This window comes from Battus philenor, unplaced genomic scaffold (genome assembly GCF_028537555.1).
Source record: "Battus philenor isolate CCGP_79_NKW_IND1 unplaced genomic scaffold, ilBatPhil1.0.hap1 SCAF_5, whole genome shotgun sequence".
Taxonomy (NCBI): Eukaryota; Metazoa; Arthropoda; class Insecta; order Lepidoptera; family Papilionidae; genus Battus; species Battus philenor.
In genome coordinates this window covers 10,887,047-10,908,816 of record NW_027181715.1, presented here as the reverse complement: position 1 = coordinate 10,908,816, position 21,770 = coordinate 10,887,047, and the positions used below count along the sequence as shown (strand labels likewise).

At 32.1% G+C, this 21,770-nt stretch overlaps 2 protein-coding genes across 3 annotated transcripts in view; one reads left to right on the top strand and one right to left on the bottom strand.

Moving 5' to 3' along the window:
- The first annotated feature begins 2,404 nt into the window (after window positions 1-2,404).
- Window positions 2,405-4,751, top strand: LOC137929659 (ribonuclease H1-like). The gene is made up of 3 exons (XM_068772706.1): window positions 2,405-3,013; window positions 3,347-3,593; window positions 4,262-4,751. The coding sequence occupies exons 1-3, from the start codon at window positions 2,429-2,431 to the stop codon at window positions 4,453-4,455; spliced, it is 1,026 nt and encodes a 341-aa protein (XP_068628807.1). The 5' UTR covers window positions 2,405-2,428; the 3' UTR covers window positions 4,456-4,751.
- Window positions 4,752-5,434: 683 nt separating this feature from the next.
- The window catches only part of LOC137929321 (MYND-type zinc finger-containing chromatin reader ZMYND8-like), a 31,158-nt gene continuing 14,822 nt past the window's right edge, over window positions 5,435-21,770 (bottom strand). The window contains exons 11-21 of one of the 2 annotated variants that reach the window (XM_068772202.1): window positions 20,295-21,757; window positions 19,500-19,750; window positions 18,944-19,162; window positions 17,608-17,733; window positions 16,620-16,764; window positions 16,126-16,249; window positions 14,467-14,587; window positions 11,912-11,980; window positions 9,756-9,864; window positions 8,700-8,803; window positions 5,435-7,254 (exon numbers count right to left, since the gene is read on the bottom strand). In XM_068772202.1, the coding sequence (XP_068628303.1) occupies window positions 7,123-7,254; window positions 8,700-8,803; window positions 9,756-9,864; window positions 11,912-11,980; window positions 14,467-14,587; window positions 16,126-16,249; window positions 16,620-16,764; window positions 17,608-17,733; window positions 18,944-19,162; window positions 19,500-19,750; window positions 20,295-21,757 (2,863 nt within the window). In that variant the 3' untranslated portion in view covers window positions 5,435-7,122. The remainder of the gene's footprint in view (window positions 7,255-8,699; window positions 8,804-9,755; window positions 9,865-11,911; window positions 11,981-14,466; window positions 14,588-16,125; window positions 16,250-16,619; window positions 16,765-17,607; window positions 17,734-18,943; window positions 19,163-19,499; window positions 19,751-20,294; window positions 21,758-21,770) is intronic. The other variant, XM_068772203.1, reaches the window with a different exon arrangement.

Here is a 21,770-nt window from a genome sequence, read left to right as displayed (position 1 = left end):
TTACCAACTTTAAACCAAAACGATTGTTCACATTTTATTAAATTTTATTAGTATGTTATATCATGGTTAACTAAATTGTTTTCAATTAAAACTTAGGTATCTGCAAGAACCTATCGCTTTGAATATTAGCTCTAAAACTTAGTTTATTTAGTTTATAGCTGTACTGCTTAAGTTACCGACTTCTTTAGAACTAAATGTACTGTAATTGATAATGATAATTATTAATGAATTTTCTGTACATGTCAAAGTTATATTAATATTTACCACTACATTTCTTCTGCATCAAAAAATTCAAATTAAAGTGTATCTTCCATTTTATAACCCCACGTTAATAAATAGTGCCATCTGTTTAACATTTTTTTACCTATATGTAAGACTGGTTTTATATATCTACAATTAGTATTCTGTGCATAATTAAGTACTAAATATAACTTGAAAAGTTTTCTTTATGTTATAATAACATTATCGTCATAAATTGCATACATAAAATATATATATTAAAGGATATTAAGACATAGGTAGTTGCTACTAAAAAAAAAATCTGCGTAAAGGACAATATTAAATTTTACATTGCTTAACTATTTTTAACTCCCGTGGTTAGGAAATATAGAACATATATGCATTATGTATCTTAATTTTTATAAATTTATTACTGGAGTAACAATAAATATTCATAAATATAGCCTCAAGCACTAAACATGAGGACTAAATTCCACAAACTATATAGAATCAATGGACATAAAGTTTTGTGCTTCTTTTCTATAAGTTAGATAAAAATTAAACATAAAAACAATATGAACACTAAGTTTAATAATATTACACTAAATTCACTAGACAGTGATGTATAGTGTTCATTTAACCACACTGTTAAAAGCAAGTTATAGGGACTGATGACCGAGTTTTGAGATTAGAAGGCGTCAGCAGTTCTAAAAAAGGTAAAGATGATTTTACAACGCCACTTTTTTAAAATGTGTGCAATAAACAAGTTGTTTATAAAAATTGTATTTATAAGGAGGTGGAACAAGAAAAACGTCATTGGTGACCATGTATTGACCTAAATAAAAGACAAGTTATATGATATTCGTCCTTACCTAGTTATAGATGAAGTTTATTACCAACCAAACCATAATTAGTAGTTTTTTTTTATTTTTTTTTGTAATTTCAAAGAGTATATGAATTTACGGATAATGAACTCGATCTGCGTAGTTTATATAAAGGATTAGCTATCAACTCATTTTCATTTTGTCGTTTGTCGTGGCCGCTTGTACAACCATTACGTAATTGTAAATTTACTTTAACAATATTTGCTTTTAAATTTTGTTTATTTTTATCTCCACTGCCTACTCACACTCTTCGAGCACTTTGTTTGATAAAATAAATGTTCGTTTATGGGCGATGGACTGTGTTTTCAAGGAAGATTTTTCAAAATTAAAATTTAATAATAACAATAATATTTGCACGTAAACATTATTATTGACGTCATAATGTAGTGAAAGTGCTACACTATGCACGTACATTTTTTAAAATGTTTGTGGTGACATAGATTTAATGTGTTAACAATATAATAATATTGGTGACAGACCTAGTTAAGTATCCTAATAAAACATTACTGTATTTGAAAATGGTTTTATTTCAATAACACAATACCAATTAACTTATATTACTTTTATAGTGTTTCCCGATATGGTATCATTATGTTATCAATCTAGATTTTAGTAAAATACCAGAGTCTTGAATTCTGATTTGCGTGGACATAAATTATTAAGGATGAATTATATATATATTTCTTACTTCTAAAATAAAGTTATCCTTGAATGATGTTATCTTAGAAAAAAAAATTTTTGACTAAACAGTAATGAGCTTTTGATTTTTTGCCATTATTATATATGAGCTAAATTTAATCTGAATTAGTAAGAGCGTTTTGCACAACAAAGTTATTGTTTATGTAAATAAATACATGTAAGAGATGCTATAATGTGCTTAGTTATGATAAAAAAATCGGAATAATATCAACGCTAATATTTGACATATTAGATAACGTTATTTGATTGTAAGAAAATGTAAAATATTCGCTCGAAAATCAATGAGACATAGATCGTCTTAATTAGATAATTTTTTACAGTCACATGGAGACGTATATTTAGCCATAGCAATCGTTCAAAATTAGTTTAGCTGAAACTGTGATAAAAACAGAAAAAAAAATATATTAACAGCTCGTTCCCGCGAGACCACTCGGTCACTCGCATGAATGAAATCTGGCTCTAAAACCGTCTGATGGATATTACAACGGATCTAATTGTTAATAATAGACAAGTCGATTGTTTTTCACCCACATAAAACTGGTAACACTACACAAAAATACTAATAACAACAAGCATGGAGTAACTATACTGACGTACCACAGAGTGCATCTCTGACGTCTAGACAAATGTCAACGTCATGTTTACGCTCAATAAATGTCAAACTTTTTTCTACTTTTAAATATTTAAATTTAAAAATGCCTTATTACGCCGTAGCTAAAGGGAGAACTCCCGGTATATTTATGAACTGGGCTGATTGTGAGACACAAGTTAAAGGATTTGCTGGAGCTCGATATAAAAAGTTTAACACCGCTGTTGACGCTGAAAAGTTTATTATTACAGAAAGTGGTAAGAAGGTTTCACAAAAAAACAATAAAACAAAGAGTATAAAGGAGAAGCCAAATGACGAACACCTCCCATCTTTTCAAGCATCTGAAAATAATATTCCCGTCAAAACTGCAAAAAAAAGGACTTCTAAAGTTTCTGAAAATCATATCAACAGTGACGAAGATTTCGATGACTTAAATTCCGTATTGATGAAACAGATGGATGATATTGAGAAAAGACTTAAGGGATTTGAGAAAAATGTAGATAAAATAATAAACAAAGGTACAAAAGCTGAGAAAAAGAGTATACTAATAGATCCACCACAACCAAAGAAACACAAAAGTGGAAATGTCCAGTTTGTTGAAGATCAAGATGGATATGTTCAAGTGTGTACAATACTTTTATTAACATATGTTAACAGAACTTAAATTATTGGATAAATCAAGTTTTTTAATATGAAATGATTAAAATATTTTGTCTTTATGTAATTTTTATGCAATTTTAATTTATCAATGCATTTTAATTGCAATTTATTCTTCACAATACCTATTAATTTTTACTTATAATCAAGGCAGTGTAAGTGAATGCATTTCTTATATTAATTATTAATGGTACAGAAAAAGCAAGAAAATATGAGTTATTTTAGAAATTAACTGTTGATTAAGTAAATTGATTAATTTCTTAGTAGCTGATGGTAAAATTTGCTGTAATTTTTTTAGGTATATACTGATGGAGCTTGTTCATCAAATGGAAAAAATGGGGCCAGAGCTGGTATTGGTGTATATTGGGCAGATGGTCACCCTCTAAATGTGAGTGAACCAGTTACAGGTCGAGCGACAAATAATTGTGGAGAGATTCAGGCTGCAACTTGTGCAATGAAGCTGGCACTGCAGAATGGCATAAAAAAACTTGCAATAAATACAGATTCTCAGTTTCTTATCAATTCTGTCACAAAGTGGATGTCAGGTACAGTAAATTTTATTTCCATTAATGTAAAAGGGAGACCAATAACAACCTAAATGAAATTTGCGCCTTTTAAGAAAATCAGATATACTTGCCATATCTTTAAAAAATTATGCTTTACGTTAAAGTGGCAGATTGGGATTCTAGGAAATGGACCATATTTTTTGTATTTATAAAGTCTGTAAAGTATAACTTCAACTAAAATGTCACTTAGGTCATTATGGTTCTACCTTACACAATTGTAATTTATAAGGATATAATAACATACATAACATACTTTGTGAACAAGGTTAATTACAACATACACTCTTAAGAAAATTAAAATACTTAGTTACCTACCTTGTTTTATTGCATATGGTGTTCATTTATGGAAAGTCAAACCTGGTTTTGTTTGTAAAGTATACATGTATATATATACATAATGTAATAACTAAGACTTATTTTGAGTAGCTAAAGGTTTAATGACAGGTAAAGAAAATGCAATGATTATACATTCAAGTCCATATTGACTTGCATTCTTATAAGATGCCATTCACCTGTCAAGTAAATACATTTTACATAGCATGTGGATCATGGTGATAATAATTATTCTAGTCTAGTATGTAATTAAATTTTCATGAACATTGCTTTTATTAATATCATTATATAAAATTTTTTACAATATTACACAGGATGGAAAGCAAAAGGATGGAAGTTGCGATCAGGTGAACCTGTAAAGAATGAGACAGACTTTAAAGCCTTGGATAAGCTACAGAATAAATTGTTGATTAAATGGAACTATGTTGAAGCACATCGAGGAGTACATGGTAATGAAATGGCAGATCAACTAGCGAAAGCAGGTGCCACAAAATATATGAATATATGACATAACTAATGTTGTTTTTATAAGAATAATAGAATTAAAATTCTGCTGGCCATAAATAAATAATAGGCACTTTTGAATTTATAGTCTGTTAACATTGACTTTCTATTCTATTAATGATAAATTTAAATTCATAATCTAAACTGCCTATGAAAGGTAAATTCATTGTATTAATAAGTATTTTGGATGACAAAAATAATATATTCTTATTTAATCATTCTGTAATTCCTATAAATGTCTGTTCTATTTATATTTTCCCAAATTTAGTTTACATCTTGTATTTAATTATGTTGTGATTTAAATTTATACTTCCATTCTCTACTATTTATTGCTTTAGTCTGTAATAATGTAATTTTATAAACAACAATCATGTTTTTCATTTAATTTTAAGATGATAATTGTGTGATTATGATTAAGATGATTTTTCTCTTCTAATATTTCAATTATATAACTGACTTAACCTAATAAAGGCTGTGAACTAATTCATCCATAATCCTTGGTTTTAATAAGTTTTTGATGGTTGATTTTACTGTTTATATTATACTGACACATACTGTATATATAGACATACTGACTAATATATATATTAAATCAGTCTTATAAAAGTAACCAAGATGCCCAACAGATTGGCAATTTAAAGTACCAGTGGACAGACCACATAGTGCATAAAACAATGGCTGCTATGGCCTTAGTGTACTGGAAAGGTCGCCAAAACACTGGAAGTGGTCTTCCCTACCAATCATATTAAAAATTTACGGGGAAATCCTATGATGATGTACAGCTGAAATAATGGTGAAAACATACCTGAAAAAGCTCCTGAAATCCTGAAACATTGATTGATATTTAACAATGACCTTAATCTCTTGACTCATGGTCATAACATTATTGAAATATTTTTGAAGATGACATGGTTCGGGTATGAAAATTAAAAATATAACAAATTTTTAAAGGTTTTTATTCAAACCGAAATATCTTACAAGAACGCTAAACATTATCGAACTGTAATAACAATTCCCGCCATGCAATTCAACTTTCTATGTGGCTAAATAACATAAAATTATGCACAAGTTATCCCCTATGAATTAATTTCAACCACTTGTACAAATTTTAAAAATTATAAGTCCTCATATAATCTTCAATCATAAAACTTACATAGACTACTTGATAATAATGAAGATAAATCTTGAGATATTTACATTTTTTAATGCTTAAATAAAATAAAATTGTTATTCTCATGTCACCTGTTTTATAAATGTTAAACTATAAGGCGATTTAGGTTCATTGCATTAAATATTTATGTGTATTGTATAAGGCGTACTATTATTGCCTACAACCAAATTAAACAATAACAGTCGCAAGTGAATATTTATGTGATGATTAAAGAAAGATACTGACTTCGCTAATAAGTCAAAGCAAACTTACAATTACCAGTCTTAAAAATTTAAAGGAATATAAATTACAAATTTACATAACTTATCGCAATTATCCTCATCCTGAACACAATGTTGCCCATGCAAATAACGCATAATCATAGCTAAAAAGATTTTGCAAATATGCTCTGTATGGCCTTGAAAGTAAATTAATATTGAAATATATTAAATTTGAAAGCATTACTTAATCAATATGAATGTTTATTAAAACAGTGACATCATCACTTCTTGTATTTAGTGATTTGTTTTAATTAACACAAGTGTTTTGAAAAGATAGGAAACGTCATAATTAGTTACCACCTTCTTCAATAACTTAGGCCACATGCTTAACAGTGTACAAAGCTCACATATTTGCCTAATCCTTGCACCCCTAAATCGCATTGAACAATTATTTAAAATCTATTTCATTCATTGAATACAAAAATTGTAAATATTTTGTCCATATATACATATTTATTTATATGTCATGAATTATGAATGAAATAAATTGGAAATCTTAAATAATAAAACATTTAAGTATGTTGTAATACTTATAAAACTATGTTTTTACAGAAAAAATATTGGCTGTGTTAATTTAAATAAACGCTGCACATAAGTAAAAATGTTGGTGAGATTTTATTAAAATTTGTAAAATTACCAGCATACATTCACAGGTAAAATTGTTATGTAATCAAATAGCACTCATATAGTTTAGCATCAAATAGTTGACTTTTAGTAGAAAGAAAAAGTAAAAAAAAAAGTTGTGTACCAACTGTAGCAATCTTTGTACATTAACTCACCTATGTTTAACAATGAAGCAGTAATAAACCAATGTAGTAATTATTGCAAATAATTTTTTGACTTGTAATATAACATAATCAATTCCTCTACTCAATAGATTTCCTGTAACTTTGGGAATACTAACTTTTTTGAAACACAAGTTCACAAATTTTGTAGTAGTCACAGATAAAAACTGAAGCATTTTAAATCGCATCCATAATGTCAAAAATTATTTATCTGCCATAAAAGTAAATTTTTATGATCGTAACAAAACAAATGTTTTTTTTTTCTGAAGCAATATGACAATTTTGAGCAATATGCAGAGAGTCATGTATTAACCAATTATATAAAACACACTAAATATAATTTGCGTAGATTCTTGCACTTTCCGTTTCGCATCTATTACCAGTGTCTGGCAAATCAAAATGTTGTTAATGTTATATGCATGATACACATTGTATGAATAACTTAATGTTTTCTTTCACGTGTAGTACTGTATGTTGTGTGCGCGACGTGGCGCTGCAACGCTAGTGCTACTAGCGGAGCCGCCACCAACGATCAGGTATCCTCCGGATGTCACCACTTTCTTTGCATTCTCTTCGTTGGCCATTATCTATGTTAAATTTGTATGTTATATTATTATTATATGACTACAGTAATTATATGATTTGTAGATATTACTATATTGTTGTTTGTTGTACTATTATTTATTATATTGGAATAACAAGGTATCTATCTACCTTGTTATATGACTACATTTATAGGTATAATTGGAATAATTGGTCTCTCATCGCCATCCGAATGTTGTCTTGTAGAGATCGCCTCGAGTGATAAGATCACCCCTATATAATAACAATTGTTTCTTTTTTTCCTCAATTTTTTTCTATGGTGTACAAAAAAGTGTAAATAAAGAAATAAGTATTTACCTTGTTATTCCAGTTTTATTAAAATCAATCTATTCAAAAGCTAGATAAGTAACATGCATGATATATAGTAGTTATAAATTTTATAAGTAAAATAGCACTGAGATATGGTCTCTCATATTAGGCCTCATTGGCAAGCTCACAGTCACTCAGTGGAGCCATGGTAGAAGCTATGTCCGAGATTTCTATATAAGATTGATACAGAAATGAAGATATCTCTAGATATGAAAGTAACCAGTATAGCTCAGAGGGTTGGCAAGTTGAAGCAAATAAGCCACACAACGCTTGGAACAGGTGCCCGCTGAGCCTTTAAAGTTCTGAATTGAAGCCCATGGATCTGTCCGGTCCACGGGCTTCACAGGGTTAGACCTTATTAAGTTCTTCGGAAGACACTCGATTCAGGCTGCTTTCTAAATCTATGGGATATGCCTATGATGATGTTTTACAAATGCAAATGTTTGTTTTGTGTAATATTTCTAAGAATTAAATCATCACAGCGAACCATCGAACGAACTAAAAACATAGTTTAGCATGCTTGTGTCATAGTCGGTTCATCCAAAACCAAACCTTGATTAGTTGGTGAGTGGAATATATTGCATAGGGACCTAGAGGCTCCCTACAATCCTCTTATAGCTACTGCATCAGCATTATTACCTACATAACTTAATTTGAGATAACATCACACAACTATCGACTATAGTTATTAAAAACTAGATCTAACTATTTAACGGCTTGTTACATTACTTTTGTTATAAGTTGTAAGTTAATTAATGTGTAAAATATTTAATATGATTCATGCGGCACCCAAGAGAGAACAGTTATTTAAAAGTGATTAGATATAAACTTTAAAGATCCAATGAAAAATATTTTAAACATAACTGTTCCCTGCTTTGTAATGCCAGTTGATTACTGGTGGCTGTATATAAAAAAAAGGTTTTCCAAAGTCAGCAAAACTGCCAGCTCACCTTCCTAACTGCAATGACAAAGCCGCTGTGGTTAATTCGAGTGGTGTTGTTAAGGATTTTGAAATTTAAATTCCTCTGTAAGTATTACCTGTTGTAATATAACAAAATGATAATTGTGTTAATCGCCTTTGTCCAAAAGGTCTACAGTTTTTATTTAATATTTATCTTACTTGTTTATTGATACTAAGCGGTGACAGTGAGGGCGGCCCCTGTGGTTTGAATGTACCAAGACATTTTACAGTTTGGTTGCCACTTGAATCCTCCATCATGCTTACTGGAATATTAAAAATGAAATCCAATTAATACTGTTACCACTGACTATGATTATGTATGTGCTGGCAAGACGAAATATAAATAGCCTTTTTAGGATTACGTACATTACGTACCATTTTCAAGAGTTATAAGAGATTTTTTTCTTTAATTTCAATGAAACCTAAGAGAAGGTCTATGTCCAACAGTGGGCGTCTTATGGCTAAGATGATGATGATTATGTACACATCTATTGTCAAGTGTTACATAGCTGTATTCTTTTATTTCAAAAATATTTATGAGGGCAACCTATGTCCAGCAATGGACATCATTATTTATCATATTAAAATATTATCATTGCTGAAATAATGATGAATGATAATTGTTTAATAACAAAGAAAACCAAACGTGCCTATATGAAAATAAGTGATAAAAATGAATAAAAGAGGTTGCTCTTTCATGCTTCATCTAAGTTTTATGGTCATGTTTATATAGCTAAAGCAATGCGTTTTAATTCATGATGTAAATTGTTCAATTTAAGACGTACACAACCGTTTTAGAGAGAGAGGGACGAGCATCTCCTCCATAACAAAAGATGAAGGATGCAGAGTAACCATCCTAAACTACTGCAGGGGTGTTATTGGAAATGTAGTTTGAAGGAATAAAAGTTAGAATTGATATAGGGTCATAAAAACATTGTCCTATGATAATTGAGGAAAGGATGAGAGGCGATCCAAAGAAGGAAATTAAAAATAAATGAGATTTTATGATATATGATAGAAAATGAATGAATGATAAGATGAAGATCAGTAAAAGAGAATGACAATAAAAAGAAATGTGAAAATATTATTAAAGACGAAAAGGACCTATTCTCAAAAATAAGATAGGGTGTACGAGAGATCCCAATAACGATTGTCATAAAAAATAAAAAACCATTTTAGGGCCTTATACAGGTGTTTTATTTTAAAGAGTCATACCTATGATGGAAGGCTTAGGCCCACCAGTCTGATCTTGCGGCAGTACGCGTACAGGGGTAAGTTGGCTGCCGACCGTCAGGGCCGGCGCTTGCGCGCTCTTCTGTAACACCAACAAAGCATTCACAATAAGTAATCACTCAATAACACATTTATAAACCTAGCACACAAATCAGTGGACTACACGGATTTTATATTATTCAATGAAACTGTAAATAAAAACAAATGATGTGTATTATGTTATTCAGATATATAGACTGATTATTATAGGTGTAAAAACTTTAAAGGTATGCTCATTGGTCAACAAAGAGCTTACACCTATTTCCAATTACCCTATGTAAAGTATATGTAAACAAATATGTTGTATAATTTTTTTTTCTATTGAAATGCGACAGGCCGAACTTCTGCTAGTACAAATTATGCAAGGATAGTAACAATAATTTATTTTAATATGTAGGAATCCGAATTTATACCTAAAACCATTGATTTTTGGATAACGAGTCCCATATAATCGTTGAGAGAAAAAGAGCTTAGATAGAGCTTTTAAATCTGTGTTAGATTGTTATTTATGTTTACATCACAATACTTCTGGAACCGTAAGCCTTGAAATTTAGAAGGAATATTTCTTTAACCGAGTAGCGGTCAGCTAAGAGCGGATTTTGTGAAATTTCACCAGTAACGTTGAGGCGAGCGTTCATTTAAAAATGCGTGGACATACTTATGGGAATAAAACTTGGCGAGAACAATTTTTTAGTTATGTTAAAAGTTATAAAGAATGGGTTTTATGGAATTTCATCCACAAATGCGGGTCACGCCATGTGGGGGGGGGGGGGGCTAGATAAAGATATAACAGAAGTCATCAATCACCAATTAGATGTGCACAAGCATTTGTTTTAAATGATACAGTAGCTATTTTTTGATAAGAATGCAGATAATCATTATCACCTGTCTAGACATATGCAAAGACAAGGTCACAGTAACCAATTGAATACAAACTTGGGATCTCTTGGGAGTTAGAGGTCAGAGGAAAATGACATACCAAAGTGAGAAATTTACACAAATTTCAAGGATTGGTATGACTTGTTAGCGGTTAGTGGAGAATTATGTAATACAATAGCCTGAACAGCATCGCATTATTAGAAGTAAAGTGTATTATATTATCATTTCAACTATTTTCCTAGTAATTTTATATAATAAAACATTAATATAATACTACCGAAACCGCCTTAGGAAAACATGGCGTCGTTAGGGTAGAGTCATGAAGAGCATGAGCGCAACGAGCGAACTGATAGAATAGAGCGACCGATGCTTCCCTCCGTCTCGCTGGATATCTGAGTCGCGGTACAGCGGTTTTGGTAGCACTATAAGATGAAATTAAATAAAACCACATATTTGTTCAAGGTGCATGCTTTTAACACCAATTGAAATTATTAAAAATTATGGAAAACATAATTGAGACAATACATATAACAGACTAACAAAAATTTGCCAAAAAAAGAATATCTGTATATCTAATAGATTCAGCCGTTACCTCACGAAAAAACCTGTGTCATTTTTTTAACAATGTAAGAATGAAAGCAAAACATGCAAAACTTTTACCTTACAAACCCTTAAAAAGCTACAGACCATAAAGCAGCTTTTTTTCTTAATAAATATATAGCTAGCAAAGAGAAATCGAAAAGTTTGGTATCAATAATATCTTTACCAATACTGCAAATGAATATTGTTATTATCTTAAAACCTTAGTAATTATACTTCACAATCTAACAACTTTTCCCTTGGGAGTACACTAAAAAATTCAATAATGGATGTGCCATGTGTATATGTCTATTGTAATGTTCTAAAATGATGTGATATTTATTCTAGAAAAGGACGATATAATATGGAGAATGTAACAAAACATTATATATGAATTACATAGTTAAGACTAATAGCGTTAGGAACAAAATTTGATTATTAATATGATTTAAATATTAGGAAAAAATTTGACACAAGGTATGTTGATGAATTTGTTAATCAACAATTGAGATGAAACGATAGGGAAAATTAATATAAAAAACTAAGCTCATTGTAAGAGTGAAATAAAACATCAAAAGCACATATAGCAAAGAAAAAAAGGGATAGCTTAGTTATGATTCTCGTTTTTCATATTGACTCACTGGCAGGTTATCCGTAGTGTGTCCTACATTGTCAAGTGACGGGGCTCCACTGTCGATGGAATCGCTGTCCTATAATTCAAAAATATGGATTTGAAGTGGACTGGTGGTTTAATGAAAACTTCAAACATTAACCCAAACGATATACAGTTACATGCGCCTTGTTACAAACATTATTTAGTGTAAAATGTTAATCAATAACCGTTTTTGTATGTAGATGGTCATAATCAGCAATAATAAAATGAGGGTGTCTGGTGGCAGAATTCAAATAAGAATTTAAAATAAAAAAGTGTTATAATTACACATTAATATCAACAATAATTAAAAATAAATACATTTAAAAAACTTTTAAGTTAAACGGTTTTTTGATACACATATTGTGGTGGTTGTGGAAAAATATGTACCTAGTCCGCCATATTGGAACGGCGTCCATCTTGAATTTTAAATTTTGACATAATCATCGTGTTTTAATAGTGTAGCCCTTTCATTTGATACCCATATTAAGGGGGTTAAGAAAAATGTAATCCGCCATTTTGTATCGGCGGCCATCTTACATTTATAATATTATTGATTTTATTATATTGTATTGTCATCTAAATTAAATCTGTGTACCCAATTTCAGATCAATCTGGCAACGGGAAGGTGCTTAAATTTCAATTTCTAATTTTGACCCAAACAAATTCCGTATGGGTCGAACTAAATAAAACCGTTTAAAAATATACAAGTTACTGCTCAGTCATTTTCGACGTTTGACACTATTGGAATCTAAACTCGATATTTCGAGCCAATCGCTGCAAAAGCGATCGTGGGATATAACCAACCTCGTGAATAAAATTTTCTTTAAGCGCCGAGGTTGTTGCTGGGTTCGTTTTGTAGACTTTAACCTTCAGATACCCCACGAAAATAAGTCCATGAGAGAGGGTTCAGGTTCCATTGATGTGGGTGACCAGAGGATGTCACCGAAATGAAATCAAGAAGATCCATGGTTTCTCAAGCCATGTGAAGTGTGGCACCATCTTGTAAAAACCACGTATGCAAACTGCAGGTAGGATGTTCTCTCAATAATGGCATAAATTAATCATTCCCCATTTGCTGATAAGAAACGCCAGCCAGTTATTGTTAGCCCATATCGATTTTTGAAAAAATATAGCCCAGCTTCAATTGTGGGTTCTGTCATTAGGACAATCAATAATGGCAAATTTGTTTTTTGTCGCTTCCAAATAAATGAAAATGTGCATTGTCACTCCAAAAGATAGTGTTGCACGAAATTGCTGCAAATCTCACAGCAATTTTTACGCAATTTATTATTTCATCGTGTTTAAGTGCTTGCACGATCTTAATTTTAAAGGGGAGAAATTTAAGATCCTTCTTCATTATTTCGTGCGCAATAATCTTAGGGAACCCTAAAGAAAATGCCCTCTTGATGTCGCGGATTACGTTCAAGCTGTTTGCAATAAGTTCTATGTTTTCATTAATCCTTGACATTCGCTTAAGCCCCTGGCCACGGGTTGCTGGGAACCTCGGCATTCGTAGAATTAGAGATTCGCTTGAAGATATATATCTGTATAGATCACATATCTGTCGAATAATTCCTCAAGAACAAAACTGTCGACGCGTAATTGTACAAGAATTATCGACTTCAAAATAAAGTTCTATTGCAATATCGTGTCTAAAGAAGCCGCACGAACAACGATTCGGTTAAGGAGAATTTTGAATATGAAACAAGAATTCTGGCACCAGACAATCTTTATTAGTATTACTACACAAATATAAACCGTCCAAATTGTAGCATCCTGGGCTAGCTTTAAGTTGAAGGATGATATTATAGGAAAGCACAATCTAATTATAGTTTCTATCAAATTGAGCTCTTTTTGAATTTTCACGATATGCACTAGTGATTATTATAAATTATCCTAAGTGGATGGAAAAATAGAAAAATAACAAACATTCAAATTAATTTTTTAATAACCTTAATTTACCGCATGGTAATCTACTGAGATACAGTCATCATATATGTTAATGTATCATTGTTTAACATAATACCAGTCAATTGTATTACTCCTGGGTTAAGTTAAATAAAATCCTAGTTGGAACTAAAATAAATGTGAATATTTAAAAACTTGTAGGCCATATAAATTCATTGAGTATAACCCACCATGACAAGGGTTCAAGTTCAATATATCTTTATTTGAATAAACATCAATTATTATCGTATATATATTTTAATATTACAAGTAGTAACCGCTGTCTCGCTGGTCGCTGGGAAGAGGTGGCCAGAAACTCAAGAATTGCCCTTTTTTAACAAAATTTAACAATGGTTGATGTATACATTATAATATCAACCATGTAAATAAGTCAACGAACCAAATTCCATACACTTAAATCAGCTAATAACTAGAATTCTATGACAAGGGTTATTTAAATAAATACTTTCAATTTTTGTTTTAAAAGTAAGAAAATAAAGAAATATTTTCAAGACGTAATTGGGAGTTACTAGTTTAATATTATCACATGTTCTCATATGTGTGTCACCACAATTGAAACTGTGCAGCACATACCTTCCTTGGTTGAGTGCACACGGAGAAATGTTGAGACCAATGCACGCGTTGGCATGGGTAGTCACAGTAGGAAGTGTTCCAGCAGCAGTAGAACTGTGCCTCCTGGCTGCAGTTAGCACACCTAGAACAAGACATTAGGAAAAAAATCAATCTAATAAGATATCAATGTATATTGATTTAAACTTTTATTGAAAAAACGGGAAATGAACTAGTCATTTTTCTTGACGTGATCAAGAATCATCTCCACAGACGAGAATAAAAGGAAAATTACCAAAATATATAACATTAAAGAGAATGGTATGCTATAATGAAGGACCCAGTATATATGACAAGAGAGAACTGAGTAGAGGCTGAACAAAAAAGAAAATTTGAAACATTCCCGTAACTATGCATAAAGAAAATCATTTTTAAACAAATTTTTTGAAAAACACTCGCGTAGTTGTATTTAAATACATATATAACACAGATACAACAGACAAAGAGATAAAAAAAATCGGGAAAAATTCTAGCGACTTATGAAATATATGCAGCATCACATATGCATACGCAGTCAAATATTGAAACTAAAAAAAAACCTTGTATATAATCAATCCGGCAGCTATTCTTTAGGTGTTTTTAGCAAACCGAGCTTTAAAAAAGTTCCTTCCATTCGCAATAGCGATTGATGTGATAATTTATATCTATATAATTGAGATAATTTTTTACTAACACAATTCTATTATTTTAATTGCTCATTCAGTATCTTTTTAATTAATAGTATTTTAAATTTAATTGACAGATACCGGTTTTTAAAAAAAAACTATTACTGACGGTAGTAATGTCACAATATATTTAATAACTTAATGAAGAGTAACATTAATATTTGCAGTAATATAAAGCAAAGCAATCAATATATTATAAATCATGATTTGTGTATTCTATGTGAAATGTTGTCTGAAATTGTACAAAAACACCTGTGAATTGCTAGTCAAATAGATATATTGTACTTGTAAACAGAAGCTCTGCTTAAATATAAAGTTTATTCAATAATTAAGATCCTCCAATAGTGATTTAATGTGCCCATCACATGTTATTCCTTGGCAGATTTATATTTTTAATATTATGAAGCAGCAATAACATATTTATCTGTTGATATATAATGGAAAACATTCATAGTAAAAATCTTACCAAGCATTGCAAATAAGTTGTGTTAAGAAACAATATGATGGTTTAGTAACATCATAATTACACACAATACCACCTACTACTTGACGCCACATGTAGACATTAGCATCATTTAAACCATTGAATGTCCACTTGCATAGTTTCAGTTGATGTTGATGCTGTTAGCCTCGGAGCTTTTACAATTTCATAGGTACTGAGTTAACGGAAGGGTCTGTGAACTTATCAAAAATTATTTCTGGGCAGTTGTACTCCAGATGCACGATGATGTTCGCCCGTAATAAACCGCGGTACCCCAGTAGAGGTGAATAGTGTCGTTGTAGTGTTTGCGGCTTGGGACGGTAGCGTGGGCCACTCGGCGAACCAAGGAATCATCCAGATTCTCCCCTGGTTCGCCCACGTTGTTCATGGATATTGTAATATAACATCCACTGTCTGTTGGACATTAGATTTATTATTATATATATGTGACATCTAGGAATAAGAGGCGCCCCTTACCACTGTTTGGACTTAGCCAATTTGACAGCGGCTTCCATCTCGACCTGCGCGGCGCGTCTTACGTCGTTCACGGCCCGAATCTTCTCTTTTTCAAACGACGCACGAACTTCCGCGAGAACTAATTCTGTTAAAACAAATATGTTTAAAGCTTTCTCAATATACCTCATTATTCATAGTCAAATAAAACAAAATAATAATACAAATTTCAAAGTGATCACTTCATATATATATATGGTAGGTTGACTTGAGTAACGCTAAGGCCATATGAGCACAGTGCCGCTTGGTTGCGCAAACCAGTACACGGAAACAAAACAAGAACAGATGCAAGTGTGTCGTGGGTGCCTGCCTAATACTTTTTTAGTGTGTTCCGGCTTTTGATAATTGATATTTTATAGAGGATTAACATAGTTATTATTATCTAAGGAATTTGACTAGGTGGTAAAACATTTTTCCTGAAAATTGTAGCTACTAACAAGAGAATTAGTTAATATTACCATGGTTGTGTTTTATTTCATCAATTTCCTGCTGATGGAGCCACTTGGCCTGTTCCAGCTGCAGCTTAGCTGAAGTCAATTGTGCAATTGGCTCATCTATTTTGTCTAAGGAATCCTCTAGGAGTGTCCGGAAGAAATCTGTCAGCTGAAATTAAATAAATTCTCCAGTTAATTCATAGATTTTCTTAAGTACAATAGGCACAGCAAAATCCATCCATCACACACCATGAGAGTTTAATGGAAATTAGTAGATGTCAGATATCATCCAGATTTATAATTTTGGATTGAATTTATACATATCAATGTTAGAATTACAATGCTTATCAAAAAATAGAATATAAGGTCGAGTATACAAAAAATGTGTATAACAAATGGTTCTAGATGAGCAGACAATAAATAAACAACGAAGAATCGGGTCCTTAGAAATTAAGGTACAGCTAAAAAAAAACATTTCTCCTTATATAAAAGGTCTCTGCCAATTGACGACAGAGGATTGGAGAAAGCTGATAAAAAAGATCCGTGATAACTCTGTATTATTTATGCAATAAAATACCAACACTGTAACAGTGGTCTGAGCATTTGCTGTAGCACCTTCTAGTGATGACCATGTAAATCTGGAACGGTTTCTATTCATATCAAGAAAAATATGTTAAAACATGGTGTTAAATTTTTGGCTCTGATCTTTAATATTACAATATTAAATACATGTCAACAGTATTATTTTTACGATTATTTTATTTATAACAAAGAAAAATTAGCATACCAGAAAATAACATTAAAGTATCAGAGATAAATTTGGAAATATGATTAGTACTGCCGTGAGTAATCTTTTATTATAAATTCATTGCACAGTTATAGCGGGAACATTCTAACGTCGTTACATAAAAAAAATTTACCCAAAAAATTACATTTCATAATAATCACTTGACGATGATGAAATAAAAACCTGCAGGATCGAATTACTATGTTTTCTACCATGATTATATACCTTGACAGCGTTTTGATTAAGTCTGGCTGTAAGAGGGCCAGCGGTGGAGGGCGGTGGCACAGAGCCCATAGGAGTGCTGGCATCCAACGGGTTTAATAAAGGCGGCCGCTGCTGTAAAGGCGGCAGCTGCAAAGAAAACAATTTGAGTTAAAATTAAAACGTTTATGGATAAGTTTTAAATAATTACACGTGTATTACAATCTCGAGTCTTATTAGCAAGCTCACAGTCACTTAACTAGCAACAGTTATGGTCAGGTATGATTTCTATGGAATCGAATCAAAAAAAGTTCCATTGACTGACTAAAGTAACCAACAGACACCTATAAATTGAAGAGAGAGACAAAGTGGCAGTGGAGCAAGTCACATAGTGTAGAACAGATGGCCACTGGGGTATTAAGGTTTTGGAGTGCAGGGTCCAGCCACAAAATGGGCAGATATTAATATTGTTAAGAACGTCGGAAGATACTGGATGCAAGCTGTTTCCAACCTATCTTTTTTTAAACCTATAGAGTAGGCCTATTTTTAGCAGTAAACATCCTTCAGCTGAATTGATAATGATGATGAACAAGCCTTGTGGTGTTTAAGCTTTTGGTACTAACGCATCCTATCAGAGCGGGTATGGTTTGTAATCTTTTCTAATATACTATGTTTTGTGTTCATTAACCATTTCTTTGTACAAAATAAGTGCAAAACAAGTGCCAAAAGTGTTATTAAGCTCAAAATTCGAAAACAATTATGGCTCATTATCAACAATTTTCGTTAAGGCATGGGGATAGTTTTTATGAAAACAATTGAGAAATAAGTAGAAAACTAGTAAAAACAGCACTACTTTTCCCAAAATAATCCAATGACTAAATTAATATACCAGTATTAATCTCACAGACATTTGATGTCAATCAAAGTGTTTCAATCTAATCAAACAAAAAATATTGCAGATTATCCTTTTAATAAAACCAATCATATTATTACTGTCTTCATTGCAATGTAGTTGCATTCATTTACATTTTTTTATTGGACTGCAACTGGCCAATAGCTTTTGTCAGTATAATCTTTCATCATCGACTGTTATTCGATAATAAAAAATAATATTTAATTATCAAGAGCTGGTAGCGACACGCAGTGTGGGTAGACCCCTACTAAGTGGACCAACCGCATACTTAAGGTCGCAGGAAGGCGCCGGATGCGAGCAATGCTAGGTTATCGAGGTAATCTTCGGGTGAGGCCTATACCTTGCAGCTGATATGGTGATGATGATGAATAATTTACCTAAACGAGGTAAAATGAGCGCAATGCCACTTGGTTGCGAAAACTAGTCTACATATACAAGACAAGTTACCTCAACAGGAGTTTCATTCCTAATCCCTGGCATTGCGTGAGTGGGTAGAGACGGTGGTGGTGGTGGTGGTGGTGGCGGCGGTGTGGGACTTGTGCGAGCGGTCACATTTAGTGTTGTGGATGCTATCGAATTAAGCTGCGCCGGTTGTCCAGCTAATGGTAGACCTGTGGTTGCATTAGTCCGTTCTGATATTCCATTCATTAAAGGCATCGGTGAATCCTGAGTAAAGAAATTTAAAATTTAACATGTTATATTTTCAAAACAGCAGTGTTGTAAAACATATTATATAATTTTTTTTAAAAAGTTGCTACTATTAACATGAGCTTTCCATAGCCTTTGGAAGCTTCAACAATGAAGCTTATAATTATATTATTCCAAAAGAATTTAAATATATAACTAAGAAGCCGTAAACAACTTATGTTGGGTAATAAATTAGTGAAAATAACATTATTTTTTTTGCCAGCTAAGTGCTGATAACTCACAAATAAATCATGGTGGATGACTTTTTATTTCATATTTTATGATAAATTTTACTAAGAATAACAATTATACTTACATCTAATCCCCCTACAGACATTACAGGCTGCAAACTGAATGTCCACTGTCCATTGAGAGATGTGAGAAGTGGCACTGTATGGACAGTTGCTTGCCCTACAGTGGGAACCTGCCCAGCTAATGATGTTTGCCCAACAGAGGGCACAGTGGATAAAACATTGCATGTGTTGGTGGTTGCGAGGCCGACATTGGGCATTGTGGGTGATACAGTGTGTGAAATCAGCGGAGCCGTTCCTGTATTAATACTGCATGCTGTAACAAGATTTTTTTTTTGTTAATAAGGAATGTTTTTACTTTTAGTATTTATTGCACAGAATAATAATTAGGAAAAAAATCATTTTGTAGAATCTGTATATGGAATGATAGAATGTAGGGTGCTTCACCACCAGATAGACTGCTATTCTCATTAATCTGGTATTAAGTGATCCTAATGCAAACATGCGGAGGCAAATACTGAAAAGGCCAGACATTGAGAAGGACAAACTACAAAATGGTACAGAATTTTATATTGCTTACCCATTGTAGTCTTAGTGTGTTCTCATAACAAGATTTTTTTTGTTCATTTCAACAAATGAACAAATGTTCAGAGAACCATAACTATATTATAAAATTTTTCCTTGGTAAAAATATAACATTACACATCTCGTAAGGTCTAAATTTTACTACTTAATGCTAATATAACGCCAAAATTTTTCTCTGCATATACAATTTTGGAGTGTATACTTCTATAGAGAAATTATTCATAGATGTCTAAATGTAATAAATGTTGTAAAAAGGGAAAACCAGTTTTACTCACCTGTTGTTGTAATAATTGGAGTTGGCAACCTTGGATTTTGTGCACTAGGACTACTGATCGTAATGGGTCTAACCCCTCTGATAGGCGCCTGCGTCATAGGCGGTTGAATGGGAATGTATACCATTGAATTTTTCCCGTTCAGCTCAGAGCGACCATCATCAGCCTTTTTAGGTTGAGGAAATGTTTTCTTAGCTCGTACACGTATTTCATTTGGTTTTTGTACAGTCTTGCGCGCAGCGATCGGTGATACTACTACTTTATTAATACGTACTTCACGTAAATTATTCTTAATGGGATTTACCGGGCGAAGTTTGAAGGCGTTCATCAAATCCATCTTCTCATTGTGTCGGTCGGCGTCATCCAAATCTATAGGTTCGGTCTTTATTTCAACTTGCATCATCTCTTTTTCCTTCGGTACAGTCTCTGGTGATGTCATCCTCGCGAACGCACGAACACCTACTCGGCCAACAGGTAGTGAGTCACTTTCATTTCTCAACTTCTGCAGCTTTGTTACAGCTTCCTTCATATTGCGCACATTGTCTGTGCTTGTCGGTGTAAAAATACTAGATGTCTCTTCAACAGTTATTTCTATAGGCTCAGAGTTTGATGTTTTAGTAGAATTGGATTCGGTATTAGGTGTAATTGACAAACTTCTTACACTGCTGATGGTGGGGAGAAATGAGACATTGTTGTTGATAATATTGTTTTTTGCCACTCTAGCTATGACGGCTAGGCTAGTATCATCATCGACTTTGAATCCTTTGCCTGTTTTTGGGGTTTCAGAAGTTATTTTTATAGGTATGTTTTTTTTAACAACAATTTTATCAGACTCATTATCTTTAATGTTATTATTTGAATTATTTTCTTTTTTCTGCTTACAGCTACTAGAAACTTCTATTACTTTTTCCACAGTGTTCTCTTCACTTTTGTCAGCTTTCTCGCCATTGGTTTTAATAAATTTATTTTTTGAATGGTATCGTTTGACTACTTTAGGTTTGTCCTCTTTATCCATGAGTATTAATTTATCTATCCTAGATGGCCTTGATTTTGGAGATGAAAAACCGACAGTGGTAATTTTGTCTTTTATTGTATCATTATCTTTCGGAGTACTTGTCTTAGAAGGTTTTGGTTTTGTTCCAACCTTAGGAGTGGTTGGTTCACCAACCTTTTCTTTATTATTGTTAGTTGACTCATTGTTTTTGCTACATGGGGTTTCTGCTTTGTTTGTCTCTTCTTTATTTGTCTCACCAGGCTTATCTTCAGGAATAACATTTTTTTCAGTTTGTTCATCAAGTTTTATAGTATTTTCACCCGTAACATCATCACAACGCATACGCTTCTCAACTGTAGCACTGCTGCAATTGTCTAATATGGTAATGACTGCTTCCTCTAATTCTGAACGTCGTCGCTTTCTGAAAGTTTCATTTTTTTGTTTTTCAACATCTACAATTATACTTTTAGTTCTGAAACATAACA

Coding starts and splice junctions, on each gene's coding strand:
- LOC137929659 (XM_068772706.1), top strand. CDS start 2,429: ATGTCAACGTCATGTTTACGCTCAATAAATGTCAAACTTTTTTCTACT. Junction 3,014..3,346: donor ATCAAGATGGATATGTTCAA/GTGTGTACAATA, acceptor TAATTTTTTTAG/GTATATACTGATGGAGCTTG. Junction 3,594..4,261: donor TGTCACAAAGTGGATGTCAG/GTACAGTAAATT, acceptor AATATTACACAG/GATGGAAAGCAAAAGGATGG.